We start from the raw sequence: 20,087 nt of genomic DNA, 5'->3' as shown, positions 1-20,087 counted from the left end.
AGGAGGCGTCCTTGACACGACGGACACATTTCCTGGGATCAGCAGCAGCTCCAGCTCCTGCGCCGGGGCCGGGAAGTGTTTCTGCAACTGGCGCTAAGCACAGCCCAGCTGTGAGCAGGGGAGAGGCCTGCAGGGATCCCTGCCCAGGCCCTAAGGCTCAGCACATCCTTGGATGCTCCAACCACCCCGAGAGGCATTTCACTGTCTCACTCCGAGGGGTGGCTGGGCACAGAGCTGGGCAGCAGGAGTGGGGGCTGCCCCTGGACAGAGCCAGCTCCCAGCACGTGCAGAGCAGCAGCAGCACCTGACAGAGCCATTTCCAGGTGACCAGGTTTATTAGGGCTGAGCAGGTATTCTGGGAGTTCTGAGAAACACCCCCAAGGTGTGCTCAGCATGACAAGGTGGGGAGAAAGGCCCTTTGGCCAATATTTAAAAATCTCTATAGGTACAAAATGGGGATATAAAAGACAAAGGCACAGGACAGGATGTTGGCAGCTATTCCAGACCCTCACCATGCTCCCAGGTGTGCCCCACTATGAGCTCTTGACCGAGCTCTCACCTTCAACTCAGCCAAAGCACCAGACCCTGCATGGACCCCAAAGACAGGATGGGGGGCACTGGCCCAACCCAGCCCTGGACACTGCCACGGCAGCCATGCAGACAGCACAGGAAGGGCAGCCCTGGGTTTTATTGCAGAGAAAGAGGGAGAAGCAACTGGACAGAACCAGGAGCTGCTCCTGGTTCCTCTGCTGGCTCCAGTTCAAGCCCCCAGGCTGCAGACACAGAGCTACCTCGCTCTGTGGTGCTGGGGCTGTGCCTTCTTCCCAGGTACAGACTTTCCCCTGGACTCAACCTTTCCCCCTACAGCCTTCCCCTTGGGCACAGCCTTCCCCTTGGGCACAGCTTTCCCCTTGGGCACAGCCTTCCCCCCCATAGCTTTACCCATGGGCTCAGCCTTTCCCCTGGACTCAGCCTTTCCCCCCACTGCCTTCCTCCTGGGCACAGCCTTCCCCCTTGGCTCAGCCCTCCTCCCGGGCATGGCCTCTCCCCCGAGCCTGGCCCCGCCTCCAGGGGCTGTGTCGGGGACGTCCTCTGCCGAGATGGGCTGGATGATGTGGCCGCTGCGGGTGATGACCCGAGGGGCTGTGAGCTTCTGGAAGGCGCGCTGAGTGTTCCACGTGGGGCCCACGGGCGTCCGCATGCTCTGCTCGAACTGCTGGTGCCGCTCGAAGGGGAAGGGCAGCTCGCTGACCTGTGGGGACACCGCAGGGTAACGGCCCCAGCCACCCTGCCCAGCTTTTCCAGCCCCCAGGGCCCACTGCTGCCCACTTGTCCAGGACCCACTCACACTCTGCTTCCCTTTCTGCTGCCAGCAGAGCCCAAGAAGGCTGGACCAACCACCACCTCCAAGGAAGCAGCCCTGTCCATCCCCACCACCTTGAAGGGAGCAGCCCTATACATCCCCACCACCTCCAAGGGAGCAGCCCTGTCCATCCCCACCACCTCCAAGGGAGCGGCCCTGTACATCCCTCCCCATTCATTTCCGAGCTGTTTGAGCTGGAAGCCAAGCTCTGGGCAGGGATTGCAGGCAGGGATTGTGGATGTTCTGGGAAGGGATCACAGGACTGCCCCAGGCTTGCCCAGCTGCAGCTGCCACGGGCAGCAGGGTGCCCCACCTGATGTGCTGCCGCGTGGATGTTGCGCTCCTCGCTCAGGATGACGTGGGGCAGGTGCCGGTCCTTCCGCGGCGGCGCCGGCGGCGCCTTGATCAGGAACCTGTGGGCAGTGAGGGGTCAGGGCTGGCACGGGGCTGGGGACACCCCTGAGCTCTCCCCCACTCACCTCTTGACCTTCCTGGCGCTGGGTTTCAGCCCCGTGCCGCCCCACTCGCCCCAGCCCGGCAGCACCAGGTTCAGCGGCTGCGGCTTCGCCGCCTCCTCCGCCTTGCGCTTCTCCCGGCGGAAATCCGCCACCACGTCGTCCCCAGCAAAGGCCTCCGTGATCGCCCCTCGCTGCTCCACGCCGCCCTCCTGCACAGGGACCAGCCACGGGGGGCTAAGGGTTATTGGGAGGCACTGGGACAAACTGGGAGGCACTGGGAGAGGGTTTGTGGGTGCTGGGGAGAGTGGGAAGGGGGTGAAAGTTACTGGGCGTTACTGGATGGGTGTTTTGGGTACTGGGGAGCTCACCTCCTCCTCCAGGACCACAGGCAGGCTGGGGAAGTCCATCTGCTGGGGCTTGCCATCCAGCACAGCCTCCAGGCTGATCATCTTCCTCTTGGCTGCTGTTTTCTCGGTCTGTCTGTCCCCAGCTCTGCCTTCCTCCTGCTGCCGTGCTCTCTTCCCTGCCCTCGGGGCTACCAGCTTCTCCTGCTCTTCCACAGGCTCCTCCTTGGCCAGATTCTCCACATCCTCCATGGTCTGCACGCGGTGCAGCTGCTCTGAGAGCAGGAGCTGCTCCTGGGCCTGAGGGGGCGGCTCTGGCCCTGGGCTCACCAGCTCCTCAGCACAGGCTGGGGGGACTGGGCTGTCCCTGGGCTCCTCAGCACAGGCTGGGGACACTGGGCTGTCCCCCAGCTCCTCAGCACAGGCTGGGGACACTGGGCTGTCCTCCAGCTCCTTAGCACAGGCTGGGGGAACTGGGCTGTCCCTGGGCTCCTCAGCACTGGCCTCAGTCTCATCAGCACCTACATGTTGAGGGTAGAAATGGTCACTCCACATGGCAGAGTCAGGACAGCTGTGTGAAACCAGCCAAAAACTGTCCCCAGATCTCCCTTCCTTAGTCCAGCCCCCAGCACTGCCAGCCCACCCAGCTCAGGGCCTCGAGCTCCTCACCACGCTCCTCACCACGCTCCTCACTGTGCCCCTGCGGGTTCCGCTCCCGCCGCTTCTGCTCGAAGTCTTGCAGCAGAGCCTCTTCCTCCGACAGCTCCTCCTCCTCCTCCTCCTCCATCTCGTCCTTGCTCTCCACAGCACCAGGCACTGTGTCATCTCTTGGACCCTCCTGCGCCTCAGGCTCCGGGGCTGGGCCACTGGGCTTGCCCAGCATCCAGGGATTGGCCCCGGTGGGTGTGGGCAGGGCCGGGGTGTCCCCCTCGGGCACCTCACAGGGCTCCTCCTCCTCCTCGGGCGGCTCCACCCGCACCTTCTGCATCAGCTCCTTGTTCCTGGCCAGCTGCTCCTGCATGGCCTTGCGGGCCTGGGGGCACCGAGGGGCTCACACACAGGGCACAGACAACACTGCCAACCTTCCCTGCCCACCTCAGCCTCCCTCCCTTCCCCAAGCAGCGCTGAGAACCCTGTCATGGCATTCCAGGGGATAAACGGGTTATAAAATAGAGAGCCTTTATAGCATGGCTTGGAGGGACAAGACAAGGGAGAATAGCTGCACACTGACAGAAGGCAGGGATAGATGGGACATTGGGAAAAAATTCTTCCCTGGGAGGGTGGGGAGGCCCTGGCAGAGATTGCTCAGAGAAGTTGTGGCTGTCCCATCCCTGGAAATGTTCAAGGCCAGGTTGGCCGGGGCTAGGAGCAACTTGGTGTAGTGGAAGGTGTTCCTGCCCATGGCAGGGGGGTGGAACTGGATGAGCTTTAAGGCCCCTACCCACCAAACCCTTCTGGGGCTCCATCTCACCTCGAGGTCATACTTAGCCATAATGGCTCTGGATCGGGCCCATTTCCCCTTGTTCTGGTGCTTCAGGCTCATCCGCTCCTGGGGGAGGAGAAGCATCACACACAGAGCTCCCCAGGGAGCAGGGCCCTCCCGAGGGGTGGGCAGGGGTGCCCAGGCAGCACCTGCATCCTGAGCTGCTCCAGCTCCTCCAGCCGTGCCAGGGCGGCCGCAGGGTCCGATTTGTGCAGCTGCTCAAACTCCTTCAGGGCCTGGCGCCTCCGGCTCTTCTTGAGCACGCGGTGGTACCTGGGGCAGGGGTGGCTCAGGGGCTGGGCAGGGCCAGCCCTCCCAGCCCTCCCAGCCCTCCCAGCCCAGCAGGGGCACAGCCCAGCACAGCCTCAGCCTCACTTCTTGCTCTTGATCCGCTTTGCTCGCCGAGCCTTGGCCTCGTAGTAGGACTGAAGTGCCCGGGCCTTCTGCAGCTCTGCCCGCCGGCGCCGCGCCTGCCGGGCACCAGGGCAGGGTGAGGCATGGGGCAGGGGTGAGGCATGGGGGGCATGGGGTGAGGCATGGGGAGCATGGGGTGAGGCATGGGGGGCATGGGGTGAGCACCAGGGCAGGGTGAGGCATGGGGCAGGGCTGAGCACCAGGGCAGGGTGAGGCATGGGGCAGGGGTGAGGCATGGGGGGCATGGGGTGAGGCATGGGGGGCATGAGGTAACCACCAGGGCAGGGTGAGGCATGGGGCAGGGCTGAGCACCAGGGCAGGGTGAGGCATGGGGCAGGGGTGAGGCATGGGGGGCATGGGGTGAGGCATGGGGGGCATGGGATGAGCACCAGGAACACGGGGTGAGCACCAGGAGCACAGGGTGAGGAATGGGGCTAAGGAAGAGGCTCCCAGAGCCAGGGCCCAGCAGGCTGCAGCCTCACCTCCTCCAAGCTCATGGCCTGCACCGAGGCCACCTCCTCTGCTGTCAGCAGTGGGTCTGTGATGGGCTGCTGTGTCTTGTGGAGCAAGCCAAAGATCTCCTGCTCCAGTGGAGTTCGGGCCTGTTGGGACAGCAGACACAGCAAGAGAATGAGAACTGCAAGGGCCAGCACTCCCCTGGATGTCCCCATCCATTCCCACTGCCCCAGTAGCTCTGTGGAAAGCCCAGAGAAGTGACCCCCACTTGGGGGACCGGGTGGTCACAGCCCCACTCACAGGTGCCACATCACAGCCCCTGGCCAGATGAGGGCAGGCAGAATTCCCCCCACACTACAGAAATGTCTCCCAGCTGCCAGAAGTGCTGAACAGGTGACACTACACAAGGAGCATGGAGCAGAGTTCCAGGCCATGCAATGCCATGTCCCTCCAAAACAGAAAGGGAGCTTTGGGCAGGTCAGTGAGTGACAGATTTGGTGGGAGCTCAGCAAGGGCTGCCTCCCCTCCCCATCTCCCAGGGATGGCAGTGGCTTCCTCCAGCAGCACAACCCCACAGGAACTTGCATTCAAAACCAATCACATCCGTCTTTTGTAAGGACTGTTTCCAGGCATGCAGGATTTGGTGAACCAATCCCCTCTGTCTCAGCACTTGTGGGACACCAAGGGACACTCCCACGTGCCTGGCCCTGAGAGGCTACAAGGAGGAGAGGGGACAGAGCAGGCTCCAAACCCTCTGCTCACACCTCACCTGGCTTGTCCCAGATGGAATTTACCCCTGCTCTGTGTGAGGAGCACAGACTGCCCCTCTGACTTTCCCCAGCTCAGCAGGCACCTGCCCAGTGCCAGCCCCACCTCCAGCACTGCCCCAGCACAGCCAGGAGCCATCCACCTGCCCCAGTGACCCCCAGAGCCACCCCAGCCCCCGTGGGCACCTTCCAGGCCGAGGTGGCCCTCTCCAGGGGGGTGACAGTGGCGATGTCCTGCCGCAGGGGGAACACCAGCTGCTCTGCACGCCGGTTCTGCTGCACCACCTGCTGCCACTTGCCCACGTCCTTCGAGGTGGTGACGTAGGCAGCCTCCCTCACCACCTGCAGGGGAACAGGACGGGCAGAGAAGGGTGGTGCTGCCATCAGGGCGGGGCAGGAGGGCCCTGGGGCTCAGCTCAGCCCTCCCTGGCTCCCTGCACTCACCCTCTTGGCCTCCTCTTTGCTCAGTGGCAGCTCCACTGCCGCCCTCCGCTTCACTCTGGCCAGCTCCTTCCTCACGCTGCCCAGCGTGGATTTGGGATGGATGGGCTGCAGCAGCTCCGACAGCACCAGCTTCTCCCCAGCACCTGTGCACAGGTGTGGCGTGCCAGGTGAGGGAGCTATCCCTGCCCTCACAGGGGCTCTGGGTGGGCAGTGCTGCCCCAGACCCTCGAGCCCTGCCCGTGCCAGGTGAGGGAGCTGTCCCTGCCCCAGACCCCCGAGCCCAGCCCGTACCAGGTGAGGGAGCTGTCCCTGCCCCAGACCCCTGAGCCCAGCCCGTGCCAGGTGAGGGAGCTGTCCCTGCCCCAGACCCCCGAGCCCAGCCCGTACCAGGTGAGGGAGCTGTCCCTGCCCCAGACCCCCGAGCCCAGCCCGTACCAGGTGAGGGAGCTGTCCCTGCCCCAGACCCCCGAGCCCAGCCCGTGCCAGGTCAAGGAGCTGTCCCTGCCCCAGACCCCCGAGCCCAGCCCGTGCCAGGTGAGGGAGCTGTCCCTGCCCCAGACCCCTGAGCCCTGCCCGGCTCCCTGCCTCACCTTTGCAGGTGACATTGAACTCGGACACCTGCCCGCTGGCCTCCGAGCGCTCCGCCAGCTTCCGCCTGCGAGAGAGGGTCAGAAAACAACCCCAAAGGTCCCTCGTGTCCCCGGGTGCCCTGGAGGGTTTGGGGCCGAGGGCGCCCCCGTTCCTGTGCCGCAGGAGCCCCGGGGCCGCCCCGCGGGACCCCCGCATCCCCACTCACCGTTTCCGTCCGGACAGGGCGCTGATCGCCTCCAGGAGCTGCCGGTGCCGCCGCTCGCCATCCTCCTGCCACAGGGCACACGCGGTCACAGAGCCGGCCCGGCACAGCGGCGGTGACCGCAGTGCCCCGTGCGCCCGGTGTCCCCACAGCACCGCCCGGCCGGGCCCGGCACCCCGGCCAGGCCACGCCGCCCTCCGCTGCGCCCACCGCGGCCAGGAGAGCGCCCGAAGCCCCGAAACCAGAGGTGGAGGCCGCCCGTAGAGCCCGTCGCGCTCTCTCCTCCCCACTCACCCCCTCCTCGCTGTCGCTGCCGCTCCCGGCCGCCGCCGCCGCCGCTGCCGGATCCTCCTCCTCCGCCATGGCCCCGCACGCCGGTACTGCCGCAAGCGCCGCCGAGTGTCGCGCCCAGCCCGCGCGTCCTGCCGCAAAGCGCGCCCCGGTGACGTCCGGGTTGCCATGGCAGCGGGGCCGCGGGCGGGGCGGGAGAGGCGGTGGGGACCGAGGGGACCCGGGAGGGAGCGGGCACGGACCCGCCGTGCTGGCCACGGACGGGGGGACCCTGAGGCTCCGGGACAGCTCTGGGCCTGCCGGGGCGCCCCCGCTTCGCCGGGCAGCTCTGCGGGTCTGCGCTCCGCCCGTGACCCTCGCGGGTCGCCCTGCCCCGGGGATTCCGGGGCTCGCTGCTTCCCCCGAGACGCGCCAGTGCCGCGGGCGCGGGGCCAGACCCGGCTCCGGGGCGCATTTCTGGGGCTGATGGGGTTCAGATGGCCGTGTGGGCGAATACACGGAGCTCTCAGCTGCGAGGGGCAGCCGGTGTCTGTCACCGCAGCACCCGCGCTCGCCCTCTCTGTCGCTCTCCTCCGTGCCGGGCTGGGCGCACGGGGGCTCGGGCAGGGCCCTGCCGGTGCCGGGGGCACCACGAGCGGTTCCCCTTCTGCTCGCGTCTCCATGGCAACAACCGCGGGGAAATTCGGTGTTTTCCCTCGGGCTCGACGCTCCCGGCCCTGCCCGTGCTGGCGGCCACGTGCGCGGCGGGAGCGCGGTCCGTGGGACTGCCGGGGGCGGGATGCCCCGAGCCGGGGTGCCGGGGATGGATGGCGTTCCGGTGGCGGGATAACGGGGATGCCATCCTGGGGGGCTCTCCAGACCCAACCCACGCGTCTGGGTGTGCGAAACCGTGTGAAAACTACCGTGCCAAATGTGGCAATGTGCGGGAGGGGCGGGGGACGCACGACGGGAGCATCCCGCTCCCTCCACGCCGTCCTTGTGGGCAACCGATGGGAGAAAACGTAAAAGGAACGGGGAGGGGGCGCCGGTCGTGCCCCGCCGGGGGCTGCACCGGGAGATCTGGCGGGAGCCGCTGGGGTGGGGCGGGGCCGGCCCGAGCCAAATCGGGGCCGCCGCCCCCGCCGCACCGGAGCCCCCCCGGCCCCGCCGCACCGCGCCCGGCCCCGCCCCCGCCACGTGCCGGGCCCCGCCCCTGCCCCGCCCTCCCTTGTCCGCACCGGGGCGGGGCCGGCTCGCGGAGTGGCAGAGCGGACAGCCAATGGGCCGGCGAGAAGCAGCGGGGAGGGAGGAGTTGCCGCGGAGTGACAGCGCTGGTGGCCAATGGAGCGGCAAGAAGCGGCGGGGTGGGAGGAGCTTCCGCGGAGTGACAGGGCACGAGCCCAATGGGAAGGCGGGAAGCGGCGGGGCGGGGCGGAGGGCGCGGCGGGACCAATGGCAGCGGCGGCCCCGCCCCATTGGGGCGCGGGGCGTGGCGGCCCCGCCCGGCGCGGAGGGAGCGACCGGCGCGGCCCGTGCGGCACCGGCACCGGGTGAGCGGCGGCGCGGGGCCCCTCCCTCCCCGTCCTCTCCCGTCTCCTCTCTACCCCTTCCCTTCCGCTCTCTCCCCGCCTCATCCCGGCGCGCCCGCACAGCCGCGGCTGCCCTGCCCCGTGTGGCCCGGCCCTGCCGCGTCCCCTCCCGGTGGCGGAGCCGCCCCGCCGCCCCCTCCCGCCCAGCCCAGGGTCTCCCTTGGCCGCGCCCCGCGCCCCCTCCCCGGCGGATCCCCACGGCACCGCCCCTCCCGGGCGCGGGGTTTCCATGGCGACGGCCGGTGCCGCCGTCCCGGTGCTGACCGAGCGCTCTCCCCGTTGCCTCTCCCGCAGCCGCCGGCCCAGCCCAGCCCAGCGCGGCCCCGCGGGGCCCCGATGATGCCGGGCGCGCGGGCGGCGGAGCAGCAGCAGCAGCAGCAGCAGCAGCAGCGCCCGAGCGTGCGGCGGCCGCTGCCGCCCCAGTGACGGCCCCGCCATGTCGGTGATGGTGGCGAGGAAGAAGGTGGTTCGGAAATGGGAGAAGCTGCCGGGCAGGAACACCTTCTGCTGCGACGGCCGCATCATGATGGCCCGGCAGAAGGGCATCTTCTACCTGACGCTCTTCCTCATCCTCGGCACCTGCGCCCTCTTCTTCGCCTTCGAGTGAGTTCCCCGGGGGAACGGGGCCGGGGACGGGGATGGGCCGGTGTGCCCGGGGCCTCGGGAGGGCCTGGCACGGTGCAGCCTGGCTGAGCGCGGCTCTCCCTGTCCACATCTGCCTCCTCACCCTCAGCAGACCGAGCCTGGGTGTTTTGAGGTGAATGGTGACACCGGCCCTGTTCCCCGTGGGTCACCTTCTGTCTGGCACTTGGCAGTCGCTGGTCCCGGGCGTTCCTGGCTCCAGGACAAGCAGGGTGCAAGGGCACTGCCGCTGCAGCCTGGGGCCCAGCCTGTGTCCCTGCCCTGCCCAGGGGGGAAAAGCAGCCCCCACATCAGCCCCGCCGTGAGGGACCCCAGCAGGGCATTAATGAGCTTGGGGGTCCTGCCAGTCTGACCTACCCCGGCCTCTGCAGCCAGAGCCGTGCTGGTGTTTGGGAAGGATCCCACCACTCCTTTCATCACCTCGGCAGCCTAAAGACCTTCAGCCAAAACCTTTGATCCTGCTGTTAAAGAGGGACCTGCCCCCTTCCCTCCGCTCTCCTGGGGAGTTGGGCTGGCCTTAGACTAATCCTAAAATCGAAAAACAAGCAAAAAGGGAAAAGCCTGTGTTTGTGCAGGCTGGTGATGTGGGAGGGGGCAGGACACCTCTGTTGCCTGGCTTGGGTCAGCTAAACAACTGCAAAACTTCCCTTCCTCGGTCTCCATGGGCATGTTTGTGTTCTGGGGCAGCAGAAGGGCTGGAACAGGGTTGGGTAACACAAAAGCTCACAAAGCTAAGGAGAAGGAGTGGAAGGAGCTGGTCGCTGGCTAGGCCCTGGCTGTTCCTACAATTCCAAAAATCCCCTGGCCCAGATGCTGTCCTCCTCAGCATCCTTCCTAAGCCAGGGAACTCGTTTCCACATTCCCTGGTCCAGCGTGTCTCTCCTGGGTTCCCTGCCCAAATCATCCCTGGCTCAGTCTGAATTCCAGGGTACCAACTGATACCACTCTTGGTTTGATGTTTGGGATTTTTTCTGTCTGAATAATGGGGCTGAGCCTTCCTGCCTTACAGGGAGAACTAATAAGCATTGCTGCTCCAGAAACACTTATTGCTCCACCAGAAACACTGATTTGAGGGATAATTGCTCTGGCTCCCTGTGGATCCTGTCCGTAGCAGGAGAGTGAGCCAAGGCTGTTTTCCAGACCTAGGCTGTGGTTAGTGAGGAACGTGGCTGGAGATTCCTTGGGAAGCCCCTTTCCATGCTCTGGCAGGCAGAGGCCTCTGGAGGGGTGGCTTGCACCAAAACATCCAGGCTGTGCCTGGACCTGCAGGGTGGGCTCTGCAGGGGGAATGCTGCTGGGAACAGGATCACCTCTGAATTCTGCCTAAATCATCTGGGGGACATAGGGAAAAGTTTGGGAAAATCCAAATACCCATTTGATTCTTTCAGTGCTCACCTCAGTGTTTTTTTGTTTGAAAGAGAGGAGGTTGTTTTGAAGTTGTTTGGGGATTTTTGAATTTGGGATAGGAATTAAATTCTGCCTTCCCTGCTGGAAACAGTCCCCAAGGTTTCTGTTTCACTGATCAGGCTGAGATAAACAGCTTGGCTGCTCAGCAGCCCTGCGTGTGTAGGGAGCTTTGGGCGAGGATCTCAGCCTTGATCTTGCACTGTGTTTGTCTCGGTGCTGGGCCGATCCTTTAGCTGGCATGGAAATTCCCGGTTTCCCATTAAAGTCGGTGAGTGGGCTGGCAGCGGTGGGCGGAGGAGCCTGTCCCTCCCGCCGGTCACTGCGGGCTGTGCCGAGCTGGAGCCATTCAGCTGAATCACTTGCGCAGTCACACCTTGTGTGAGCCGGGCTGGGGGTGCCAGGAGCCGGCTCTGCCTGGCTGGGCTCCATCCCACGGCAGCCGGGGCTGGAGGGGCTGTCCCAGGGCGGGGGACACGGCACAGCCCCTTCCCAGCCCCACGGCAGCGCTGCTGCTGCTGCTGGCTCTTTGCTCTGGGTGCCTTCAGCGCTGCCAGCTGCTCCGTGGCCAGCTCAGCCCAGGGCTGGGAGGCTGTGTGTACTGAGCCCCCAGTCTGTGGGGAGATCTCCCCACCCAGCAGCAAACTGGAGCTGGCAGGAGTCAGGACTCGGAGCTGTACCTGAGAGCCGACTCCTCCCTGCTGGGAAGGCAGAGCACAGGGCTGGGCTGGCTCCAGGAAGGGCTCTGCAGGACCAGAGTCCTCTGCCCAAGGGCACCTCTCTCCCCTCTGCCTGGGGCTGCTGCCTGCACGGTCCCAGGCCTGGCTTTGCCTGGGGCTGCTCCCTAACACGTCCCATAAAATACAGGTTCACATCCTCTTGGTGTTATTTCAGACTCCTAATGGTATTTCAGGCCTGTGGTTGGGCACTTAGCTGCTGTCTGCTTGAGGTGTTCCAGCATGAGGAGAAGACCAGATAAAGCACTAGTAAAAACTCCCTCTAGGAGCTGGGATGATGGGATGATGGGATGCAGTGCCAGCTCTCGGGCTGGGAGTTCCCTTTGCAGTTCCTGGCTCTCCTGAAGTGAGTTCCACGCTCAGCTGGAGGGAATGGGGTTTCTTTTGTCTCTGCCTTTTCAGCACAAAACCTGACATCTGTAAATGTTAGGGGCAGGACAGCACCAGCAACACCAGCTCCTCACGGGAAGGGGCTGCTCTTGGATCTCCCAATGCCCAGGCATGTTTGTCACTTTGTTTTTCCTACTTTTTTTTTTTTTTTTTTTTTTAATGAGTTGAAAATACCTACACTGCCCCTTGTGTGACTTTATTTTTTAGTTTTGATTTCCAGAGTCCTAAGTGTCCCCAGACTCACAGAGGTCTCTGAGCTGGCATTACCTCTGCTTAGATCTGTGTCAAGCATGGTCAGAACTTACTGTGGGTTAATTGGTGCTTTTTAATCATTGTAATTTCTCTCAATAGAAGTGAAGTTTTTGGTGTCTGGGTTCAGCTTCTTTTCAGCAGTAGCTGAGGAAGGTTGAACAGGTGATTTGCAGGTGACACATGGGTGAGTGATACTGAGGAGCTCGTGCTGAGCCCTGCTGGGGCCTGCCTGGGAGATGTGGCTGCAGTCCCTGTCACCAGGGCTGGCATGGTGGCTTTCCCCTTCCTCCAGAGCTTTGCTCAATGTGCTGATTACAACAGACCTCCCCAACTGGTGCAGAATAACCAGCCAAGCACCCTAACTCATGGCACCTCCCAGCTGCTGCTCCCCCTGCTCCCCACTGCAATGGTCTCTTTGTTCAGCCTTCCTGCCCCAGCCCACCCTGCTGTGAGGATGAGTTGTGATAGTGCTGTTATTGTCTGCTTTTTGGTGACAAAATGCCCCAGAGCACAGATAGGGTGCTGGGAGTGGGGGAGCAGCATCCTCACATGCCAACAGAGCATCTCTGTTGGCTCTGAGCTCTCCCAGACAAAAGATCTTTAAATGTCTGTTCCTGAGCAGTGAGATTGTCTTAGGGACAAGGCACAGACTGAAGATTCCCAGGTGCTGGTGAGTGTCTGAGTGCCCAGCCAGGGCTGTGTGGCTGCTTTCCCTGCCATGGATGTGTTCCCTAAGTCTCCTGCAGAGTGAGGCCCCCTCAGCACTCAGAGGGTGGGAGGCACAGCCAGGAGCCGTGGTGGGCTCCTGTTTCACCTGGTTTCACCTGCTGGGAGCTCCTCTGGCTCTCACCTCTGCCCTCAGCTGCAAGAAGCCAGCCCAGCCAAGGGCAGCCAAGCCAAGCCTGTGTGGAAGCAGGAGGGGCTGGCTCAGCTTTACCACAGCTCATGGATCCATATTTAAACCCACAATATGTTCATGCTGTCACAGCAGCTCCAAAAGCTGTGCCATCAGCTGGACAAGGGTCAGGCTGAGCCCTTAGGGGCAGACAGTGTCCAGCTTTTCAAGGAATAATCACAGAATCATTTAGGGTGGAAAAGACCCCCAAGACTATCAAGTCAACATGTGACTGGTCACCACTGTGTCAACCAGCCCAGAGTGCCACATCCAGTTGTTCCTTGGGAACCTCCAGGGATGGGGACCCCAAACCTCCCTGAGCAGCCCCTTCCACTGCCTGACCACCCTTTCCATGGGGAAATTCCTGCTGCTGTCCAACCTGAACCTCCCCTGGCACAGCTTGAGCTGTATCCTCTTGTCCTGTCACTGATGGCCTGGGAGAAGAGGCTGACCTGCTCCTAAATCCATGTTCCATGTTCCTAACCCCATCTTTCTACCCCAAATGCACTCCAAGGTTTTTGTTTACTTGCTGCCTGACTCGCAGCTGTCCCTGGACTTTGCCCTTGCAAAGGGAATGCAGAGTTATCTTGGGCTGCCTGAAGATGATAAGCTCAGCCCTGCAGCTCTCCATCTGTGGGCAGGGCTGGGCACAGGGACGTTGTTTTGGGGAACAGCAGAGTGTGAAATGAAGGATGTTGGTGTGGGGGCCAGGCTGTGGCTGTGGGCTGCTGCTGTTGCAGCTGTGACTGAGGTGAGCTGTAGGTTCAGTGTGCAGCCCTTCTGTCCCTGTCACACGAGGGGGACAGCGCTGGAGCTGTCCCTGGCCCAGGAAATGTTCCTGCAGTGGGCCTGCAGAGCCCAGTGCTGCCAGCTGGAGCTGGAAACTGCACTGTGTTTGGGGAATCTGTGGTGGGAATGCCATCCAGAATTAAACAGTGCTGTGGAGGTCATGGCTATGGCCTTGCCTGGGATGGCAGCCCGCCCAGGGAGGATAATCCCTGGCCCCTCTCTGCAGCAGCCTGATGCTCCCATGGAAAGTGACTGGAACAGCAGGAGTCTGGGCTGGATAAAGGGTGCATGCTGGAAAGCCAGGTGCCTGAAAGCCTGGCTGCCCAGCCGCACCAGGGGCTGGGGAAGGGATCTGTGCAGGGAGACATGGCACAAGTGGTGGCATTTCGGTGGGGTTCCCCTCCATAGGGACTTCTCCCCAACATCATTTGGGTTTTCTGAAGGAATCAGGGTAACATATGGGTTTTTCCAGCCCAGTTTGTCTCTAAAACATGACTTCTGCCCCCATGGCTGGGGCTGCAGCACCTATGGGGACATGGCTGTGGGTGTCCAGGAGCAGCACAGCCATGGTGAGATGAGCCCCATGCTCCCTTTGCATCTCCTCCATCAGCAGATCAGCACCATAAACTCCTCGCTGGGCCTTGCTGCATTGGTAGAGCAAACAAACCTTGTTCCCTTTTAGCTGAGGAAGTCCTGAGGCAGGAGCCTTTCTGCTTTATTTGGAGCATTCTCATCCATTGCCTCAGGAAAGCCAGAGGAAGCCAGATGTCTTGTTGCATGGGAATGTTGCACTTGCACAGGAATCCATTCCTAAGAAGCACAGGATGCACTTAATCCCAACAATTTCTGTGGTGCTGGGAGCTCCTGCTCTTTAGGGGTTAGCCAGACATTCCCACAGGCTTCCCTGCCTTCCAGCATGGGGTCCCTGAGCAGGCTTTGGGTGCTTCTCCCAGTGGTCTGGCCCATCCTTTGGCAGCAGGAATGGTCTCTCCATTGGACAAGGACTCTGCAGCTGCCTTCTTGTGTTTCTGGCATTGAAAACAGAGCAAAGGCTGGGAAGTGTCCGTGCCTAGCTGGTGGAAAACAGAGATGCTGTGGTGGTGCCTGGTTGTTGGAGCTGCCCCAGGAGTGTTCCCCTGTGGTGGTGGGGTGGAGGGATGCACTGCAGAGCTCCTGTGCTGCAGTGTGAGCAGGGCTGGGCTCTGGCTCACGCCCTGTGCCCGCAGGTGCCGCTACCTGGCAGTGCAGCTGTCCCCGGCCATCCCCGTGTTCGCCGCCGTTCTCTTCCTGTTCGCCATGGCCACGCTGCTGAGGACCAGCTTCAGCGACCCCGGGGTCATCCCCAGGGCCCTGCCCGACGAGGCAGCCTTCATTGAGATGGAGATTGGTGAGTGGGGAGAGGCAGCCCTCATTGGGATGGAGATTGGTGAGTGGGGAGAGGCAGCCCTCATTGGGATGGAGATTGGTGAGTGGGGAGAGGCAGCCCTCATTGGGATGGAGATTGGTGAGTGGGGAGAGGCCCAGCTGCTGAGGGCTGGAAAAGCCTCTCTGTTAATGGCACATTTCTAGGTTACAGTCCCTGCAGAGCTTATCTTTGGAGGCTGCACCTCCAAAAGTGAGGGTTGCCCCAATCTGCTGGCTCACTGTACTTGGCCCAGTCTCAAGAAGGCAGCACGATGTACCTGCATCCCTCTCTGGGAGCCGTTTCACCTGCTGCTTTCTCTCCCATGGCCATGCACATACAAACTCAGTTTGCTTTTGAGAAGGGGTGCAGAAAGCTTGGAGGGGTCCCCTTTATCCTTCAGGGAGAGAGGGGGTTTGGTGGATGCAGGTGATAACACCCAGCCCACTCTCAACATGCCCATGGAAGCTCTGGCATCCCCTTTCCTGCCTGCAAGCTGCCAGGTTGGCTCTGGCCCCGTGAGCAGAGCTGCAGCCTCCAGCTCCGAGCCAGCGGGCTCCAGTCCCGCTGTAGGAAAGGCAGGGAAGCCAACTGTCCTTTGGGGCCTGTGGGGCTGGTGGCAGCAGCTCTGATCCGCGCCCGCTCCTCTCCGCAGAGGCCACCAACGGGACGGTGCCGCAGGGCCAGCGCCCGCCCCCGCGCATCAAGAACTTCCAGATCAACAACCAGATCGTGAAGCTCAAGTACTGCTACACCTGCAAGATCTTCCGGCCGCCCCGCGCCTCGCACTGCAGCATCTGCGACAACTGCGTGGGTGAGCGGGGCTGGGGACGGACAGGGGGACAGGGACACAGGGACAGGGACAGACCCGCGCCTCGCACTGCAGCATCTGCGACAACTGTGTGGGTGAGCGGGGCTGGGGACAGGGGAACAGGGACAGGGACAGGGACACAGGGACAGGGACACAGGGACAGACCCGCGCCTCGCACTGCAGCATCTGCGACAACTGCGTGGGTGAGCGGGGCTGGGGACGGACAGGGACACAGGGACAGGGGCGGGGACAGGGACACAGGGACACACAGGGACAGGGACAGGGACACAGGGACAGGGACAGACCTGCACCTCGCACTGCAGCATCTGCGACAACTGCGTGGGTGAGCGGGGCTGGGGACAGGGGGACAGGGACAGGGACAGGGGGACAGGGACACACAGACACAGAGACACTGGGACAGGGACACAGGGACAGGGACAGACCTGCGCCTCGCACTGCAGCATCTGCGACAACTGCGTGGGTGAGCGGGGCTGGGGACAGACAGGGGGACAGGGACAGGGGGACAGGGACACAGGGACACACAGACACAGGGACAGGGACACAGGGACACAGGAACACGGGGACAGGGACACAGGGACACAGCAGGGACATCGGGGACAGCAGGGACACAGGGACACACAGACACAGGGAAAGGGACACAGGGACAGGGACAGACCTGCACCTCGCACTGCAGCATCTGCGACAACTGCGTGGGTGAGCGGGGCTGGGGACAGACAGGGGGACAGGGACAGGGACACGGGGACAGACCTGCACCTCGCACTGCAGCATCTGCGACAACTGCGTGGGTGAGCGGGGCTGGGGACGGACAGAGGGACAGGGACACAGGGACAGGGACACAGGGACAGAGGGACAGGGACACAGGGACAGGGACACGGGAGACAGGGACACAGGGACACGGGGACACAGGGACACAGGGACAGGGACACAGGGACAGGGACACAGGGACAGACCCGCGCCTCGCACTGCAGCATCTGCGACAACTGCGTGGGTGAGCGGGGCTGGGGACAGGGGGACAGGGACAGGGACAGGGGGACAGGGACACACAGACACAGGGACAGGGACACAGGGGGACAGGGACACAGGGGGACAGGGACAAAGGGGGACAGGGACACAGGGACAGAGGGACAGGGACACAGGGACAGGGACACAGGGGGACAGGGACACAGGGACAGGGACAGACCCCACCAGCCTCACTCCAGGCAGCTCTGCACTGCTGGAGTGTCCAGGCTGCCTCGTCGTGCCCTGGAGGAGCTTGAGGTGTGCTCAGAACCTGGAGCCAGGTGGTTCCTCTCTGCCAGGACTTTGGCAATAACTCAGTCCAGCTGCTCTGTGCCCATTTTTGAGAGTGCCACTGGGCTCTGGCCTTGCAGGACTGGAGGGTTCCAGTGGAGAGTTGTGTCTCAGGTGACAGCAGCTCCTTCATCAGCACAGAGATTGTGCCATTCCCTGGGGGCCCTGGTTGTTGCCCTCCTCCTGTGTATGTAACTGGCTCATGGTCAGCATCACTGCTCCAGGCAGAAATCCCATCCTTTTGGACCCCTTTCCTCCTCTTCAGACCCCCAGCCTTTGTGTGTTTATGCAATTTTTTGAACCTTCTCCTCATTATTCCACGGTAAGAACTTGGGGATCCCCAGGCCTTCATCTAACTCATGTGCTGTGGCTGTTACACCCTAGGGAGAGAAAACACACAAGGGGTCAAGCTCTAATTCTCTGTTAATGTGCGAAATGACTCATTATAAAACATTTTTGACTTTGTGACCTCTTGAAAGGAGGCCAGGATCTGAGGTCCTGGCTGAGCAGAGGGTTGAACTTGTTTGTCAGCCTGGGGGATTTTTGAAGTTGGGAGCACAGGATGTAGAGGTGGGCAGGGCCATGCCAGGGCAGTGCTAATCTTCCTGGTGGCTTCCCCAGAGCGCTTCGACCATCACTGTCCCTGGGTGGGCAACTGCGTGGGGAAGAGGAACTACCGCTACTTCTACCTCTTCATCCTCTCGCTCTCCCTCCTCACCATCTACATCTTCACCTTCAACATCGTCTACGTAGCACTGAGTGAGTCTGCCTGGAGAGCTGGGAGGGAGGGAGGCTGCCCATGGTGGTGGGAAACCAGAGTGCTGGAGTGGGGAAGGGAGCTGGGCTCGCCGGGATGTTCCAGATGAACAAATCTCTCTCTTTTTGTATTGCAGAATCTCTGAAGATTGGGTTTCTGAACACGTTGAAGGAAACCCCAGGGACATATCCTTCCATGGTCCCAAGGGCTTGAATTCTCCAAAACTGGGGGTTAGTGGGAGCTGTTAGTGGAGGGGGTTAGTGGAGTGGCTGCCTAGGCCACTCTGTGCACTTCTGAGCATTTTCCCCTGGATGACAATGTGGGCAGCGGGAGAACAAAACAGAAAACAGAGGCCAGGAGATGAAGAGAAGTTGTTGTTTGTGGGGCTGCTCTCGGGTGTTCCTTAACTGTTCTCACTGTACTGGAGGTGCTGATCTGTTTCTTCACGCTGTGGTCGGTGGTGGGGCTGACGGGGTTCCACACCTTCCTGGTGGCACTGAATCAGACAACCAACGAGGACGTGAGTGGAGCCTTCCCCTTCCTCTGAGCTGCCACTGCTTCTCAGTGTGGCAGGGCTGTGCACAGCACGGGGGTCTGGGGGCTGGGGCAGGGTGTCCTTGCAGTAAACCTGAGCTTGTGCCCGACTATTTCAGATTAAGGGGTCCTGGACTGGGAAGAACCGCGTGCAGAACCCCTACAGCCATGGGAACATAGTGAAGAACTGCTGCGAGGTGCTCTGCGGGCCCCTGCCCCCCAGGTGAGCTCTGGGGGCAGCCTGGACCTTTGTCTGCTGCTGGGGTTTGGGGGGGACGTGGCTCTCTGATGGTGTGGCCGTGTCCTTGCAGTGTCCTGGACAGAAGGGGCATCCTGCAGCAGGAGGAGAGCACGGCTCAGGAGGGCTCGTGCCCGCGGGCGCCCGGCACGCAGGAGCCCCCGGCCCCGCAGGGCCCTGGGCAGCCCCAGGAGGGGGCCATGAAGCAGCAGGATGGCAGCATTCCTCCCCCCAGTGCCGTGAGTGATCCCCCTGGGAGCTGGGGGGTCTGGGACAGTGACAGAAAGCTGAGAGTGGGACTTAGGAAGGACAAAACAACATGGGGGGGCCATGTAGGAGGCTGCTGGAAAGCTCGTTTGCTCTGAGCCTGGAAAGCAGCATCTTGGTTTCCTTGGGTTTCCTCAGAGGAGATCACAGCTGGCTGTGGTTTTGGAGATCAGTGCTGCCATGGGAGCGCTCAGGAGCTGCTGCCTATAGAGTGTGGTGGGGCTGGGGAGGGCTGGGAGGTTGTTCCTGTTCTGGTGCTGTGTGTGAGCTGCAGGGCTGTCCCTGGGATCTCCATCCTTGAGAAAGTTGTTGTGGCAGCCTGCTCTGTGTTTGAAATTAGTCCTGCTTTAAGGACATAGTTTGACAGGAGACCTCCAGAGTGCCTTTCCCACCTAAATTATTCCACAGACTTGGTGGGAAATGGCTCTGCTTGCTCCTGCTTGGGCACGAGCTGCCCTTCTCTGGTGCACACAGTCCAGACACTTCTGCTGGAGCAGTCCAGTGCTCCAGCTCTTCCTGAAGCTGCTCTTCTGCCTGTTGGGTGGCCCCTGGTTTCGGTTTCTCCTTTTCCCAAGCCCAGCTGAGACCGCTGGAGGTGGAGCTGGAGGCAGTAGGGGAACCTGTGTGGGGATGTCAGGCTGTGCACTGGGGCTGTCCCTGCAGGTCACTGTGTCCTCTCTCCAGGTCACTGTGTCCTCTCTCCCCAGGTCCCTGTGCCATCTGTGAGTGACACCCAGCTGCCGGAGGAGAAGCAGCGAACGCCTGGGGAGTTCCCAGTGCCCCCCCTGGACGCTGGGCGAGCGGAGCACTAGCATCTGCTTGGAAGGGAGAACTTTGTTGTTTTGTCTAATCGAAGCTGGAAGTGGTGGAGGAGAGGAGAAGGGCTGGATGGCAGGCACCTGATTCCCCATGGCCCTTTTGCTTTAGTCATTCCTCACGGGACAGCGAGCGCGGGTGGCACGTCCTGGTCACCGTGGGGCACTGCCACCGCCCAGCTCTGCCTGGGGCTGTCCCTCTGGCAGGGCAGGGTCGGGTCTGCTCTCCCTCCTGCTGAGGAATCCCCAGGGAAGGGGAGAGCAGTGGTGGCAGCAGCGTCCTCTCTCCCCTCCTCCCTCCTTCCTCTCATCCGTTCGTTGTTTTGTGGTTGGCGTGGAGACGTTTTGGTGGCCCAAGGACCCAAACAAGAGGGGAGGAGTTCTGCTGGCAGCGGTTTTTTAAGTAGCTTTCTTCCCATGTTCCTTTCCATGTGATGTAACGAGGCAGCAGCTATGAGGGGA

General features: G+C 62.4%; 2 protein-coding genes across 4 annotated transcripts; one reads left to right on the top strand and one right to left on the bottom strand.

The window, feature by feature from the left end:
• Positions 1 to 670: 670 nt before the first annotated feature.
• Positions 671 to 6,922, bottom strand: UTP14A (UTP14A small subunit processome component). 2 transcript variants are annotated; one of them, XM_056491035.1, is made up of 14 exons: positions 6,817 to 6,922; positions 6,526 to 6,590; positions 6,320 to 6,384; positions 5,730 to 5,872; positions 5,472 to 5,627; positions 4,545 to 4,664; positions 4,024 to 4,118; positions 3,798 to 3,921; positions 3,637 to 3,714; positions 2,835 to 3,198; positions 2,190 to 2,686; positions 1,843 to 2,030; positions 1,677 to 1,776; positions 671 to 1,252 (listed from the first exon to the last, which is right to left on the bottom strand). In XM_056491035.1, exons 1-14 carry the CDS (start codon positions 6,883 to 6,885, stop codon positions 788 to 790), a joined length of 2,529 nt encoding a protein of 842 aa, XP_056347010.1. In that variant the 5' UTR covers positions 6,886 to 6,922; the 3' UTR covers positions 671 to 787. The 2 variants fall into 2 exon arrangements, with proteins under 2 accessions (XP_056347010.1, XP_056347011.1); XM_056491036.1 differs by having other exon boundaries at positions 2,847 to 3,198.
• A 1,358-nt stretch (positions 6,923 to 8,280) lies between these two features.
• Positions 8,281 to 20,016, top strand: ZDHHC9 (zinc finger DHHC-type palmitoyltransferase 9). Of its 2 annotated transcripts, XM_056491055.1 has the most exons (10): positions 8,281 to 8,342; positions 8,676 to 8,984; positions 14,717 to 14,877; positions 15,548 to 15,706; positions 17,636 to 17,773; positions 17,908 to 17,956; positions 18,189 to 18,291; positions 18,425 to 18,528; positions 18,617 to 18,782; positions 19,518 to 20,016. In XM_056491055.1, the coding sequence occupies exons 2-10, from the start codon at positions 8,818 to 8,820 to the stop codon at positions 19,620 to 19,622; spliced, it is 1,152 nt and encodes a 383-aa protein (XP_056347030.1). In that variant the 5' UTR covers positions 8,281 to 8,342; positions 8,676 to 8,817; the 3' UTR covers positions 19,623 to 20,016. The 2 variants fall into 2 exon arrangements, with proteins under 2 accessions (XP_056347030.1, XP_056347031.1); XM_056491056.1 differs by lacking the exon at positions 8,281 to 8,342 and having other exon boundaries at positions 8,365 to 8,984.
• Positions 20,017 to 20,087: the final 71 nt, after the last annotated feature.

The sequence above is a fragment of the Oenanthe melanoleuca genome, chromosome 4A (assembly GCF_029582105.1).
Source record: "Oenanthe melanoleuca isolate GR-GAL-2019-014 chromosome 4A, OMel1.0, whole genome shotgun sequence".
NCBI classification, from domain to species: domain Eukaryota; kingdom Metazoa; phylum Chordata; class Aves; order Passeriformes; family Muscicapidae; genus Oenanthe; species Oenanthe melanoleuca.
Note: the sequence above shows the minus strand (reverse complement) of the source record. Positions and strands in the feature narration are given on the sequence as shown.